This window comes from Silene latifolia, chromosome 9 (genome assembly GCF_048544455.1).
Source record: "Silene latifolia isolate original U9 population chromosome 9, ASM4854445v1, whole genome shotgun sequence".
NCBI lineage: Eukaryota > Viridiplantae > Streptophyta > Magnoliopsida > Caryophyllales > Caryophyllaceae > Silene > Silene latifolia.
In genome coordinates, this window is record NC_133534.1 from 10280963 (window position 1) to 10283341 (window position 2379).

The window sequence follows — 2379 nt, forward strand, 5'->3', positions numbered from 1 at the left end:
ATACAAGGTACATGTTGTAACTTTTCCAAAGAAGAATGCCCAAACCTTGCATGAATTAAAGACAAAATACAATGCTTATCGACTGATTTTGACGTAGAGGAAACAAAAACAGTAGATATATTGCTTGTAGGAACTAAACTAGATTGAACAGAAAATGAATCTACATTATTCAATGCTATCATATACAAATCGCCAGATCTTTTTGCAACAACAACCACTGATTTGAAGGGTCATGAATCAAACATTTAGATTCCAAGAAACAAACTGTTAAACCAGTGGCGGTTACTAGCTTGCCAACAGACAATAAATTTTGTCTAAAATCTGGAATGTATAGCATTCTTAAGAATAATGTTATGAGTAAAATATGTATTTCCAGTTTTCTGAACTTTTTTAAGTGTGCCATCAGGCAATGCAACATAAATTGGTTTATACAAGATCTTGATATTATACAGTAATTGTTCATGACATATAATATGCTCAGATGTTCCAGTATCCACAATCCATGATGTATCATTAAGCATATTAGTACTATTATGAACATTAAAAGAAACAGGACCAAAAACCATACCTGCAAAGTTAACTGAAGAAAACCAAGTGGTGTTAGTCCAGTGGTAGCCGGGTTAAACCTTGAAACTTGCAGAAATGCAGGAGTTGAGAGGTCCCGGGTTCCACTATCAGCTGGGGCGATGATCACTTGGCCACTGCCGCTCCGGAAGGGGGTGGCTTACATGGTCCATGTGGTGGTGCAGGAATGCATGGGCCGGGGGGGATTCAACCCCCTCGTCATCAAAAAAAAAAGTTAACCGAAGAACTCAAAGGAGATGTTTCAGAATAAGCTTTGGAGACTTGTTGCATAACTGGATTAATAATCCCTTGTACATATCAGAAGACACATTATATTAGCAGGCATACCAGAATAGTGCACATGTTGATTGTAAGGTACCATGGTGTCCAAAGGAGAAATATCAACATATTCTTCATCCTGAACATGATTAGCAGAGATGACATTGTTGACAGTCTGAACAGAATCAGCAACATTTGCTTTACCTTTCTTAGCCATGTAAGCCTTGTACTTGTAGCAACGTTCACTAATATGACCCTTAATATTGCAGTAAGTACAAGTTTTGAGCCTGTGACAGTCATCAATTACATGCCCTGGTTTGTTTCAGTGATCACAAACATCAACACATGCATCAGAATCCTTTGATTTCTTGGAAGCTTGACCCTGGAAAGAGGAATTGTTGAAACGTTTCTTGGAAGCATATGAAGCAGTTTCAACAAAAATCTCATTAGCTGAGTCATTCAATACTTTATGCTTCTCAATCTTCTGAAGTAAATCAAGTGTCCTGTTGATAGAAGGGAGAGGATCCATAGAAAGGACGGTGGTTTGCACTTGTTCATAACTGGAGTTTAAACCCATAAGTAACTGAATAAGCTTTGAATGAGTCTCCTTGTGCAAGATTTTCTTTAAGAGCTGACAAGTGCAAGCAAACATAGCACCACATACACAAACTGGAACATGATCCATCTGATCAATGCTTTCCCAGAGATTCTTCATCTTGCTGTAATAATCAATCAGAGGCTGATTGTCTTGCTTAGCATTGATGAGATCTTTCTTCAATTCATAAAGTTACAATACATTCAATTGACCATATCTTTTAATAATTTCTGACCAAAGATTCTTTGCAGAAGCAGCATACTGCAGATTATCACGACGTGGCTGTGAAATTGAATGAAGAATCCACCTGAGAACCGAAAGATCACACCTGATCCACTGATTGTAAGTTTTATCAGTTTTATCAGGCATTGAGCATTCCCCTGTGATGAAACCAGACTTGTTCTTGGACAGCAATGCTTGGACAACATCTCTTTGCCATTGTAAAAAATTCGTGCCATCAAGCAAGACATCTGTGAGTTTCAGATTCGGTTGATCATTCTGAGTGGGAAACAGAGGATCATCAAAAGTTGAATATTGATCAGGAGTATCCGATGATTCAGGCATGATGATTTTGAAGAAAGACGAAAAAATGATGTAAAAGAAGAGTAAAAGTAAAATTTTGATGTGCGGAAGCTTAAAGAATAACCAAGATCGATCAATCCATGGTGACTGATATCATATGAAATTTCATCATCTTCATCATGATGTTATGAAATTGTACAAAATTAAATGGAAGAAAATAAGAGAAACAAAAGAATGAATTTGAGAGAAATCTAATTATAATTATGCATTTTTGAAATTGTGAGAGTTACATTGTAAGGTTTGATCTATATATAGGAATACAATAGTTAGGCTCCGTTTGGTACGGCACTTCAGGTAGCTTATTTGACCAAAGTAGCTTATTTGATCAAAATTTCAGCTAGCTGATTTTTTTGCAAGTG

General features: G+C 36.7%; 1 protein-coding gene across 1 annotated transcript; it reads right to left on the reverse strand.

Moving 5' to 3' along the window:
- Positions 1-314: 314 nt before the first annotated feature.
- On the reverse strand, positions 315-2002 carry LOC141600573 (uncharacterized). Its single transcript, XM_074420814.1, has 4 exons — positions 1674-2002; positions 1181-1562; positions 913-1099; positions 315-568 (listed from the first exon to the last, which is right to left on the reverse strand). The coding sequence occupies exons 1-4, from the start codon at positions 2000-2002 to the stop codon at positions 315-317; spliced, it is 1152 nt and encodes a 383-aa protein (XP_074276915.1).
- Between the last annotated feature and the right edge of the window lie 377 nt (positions 2003-2379).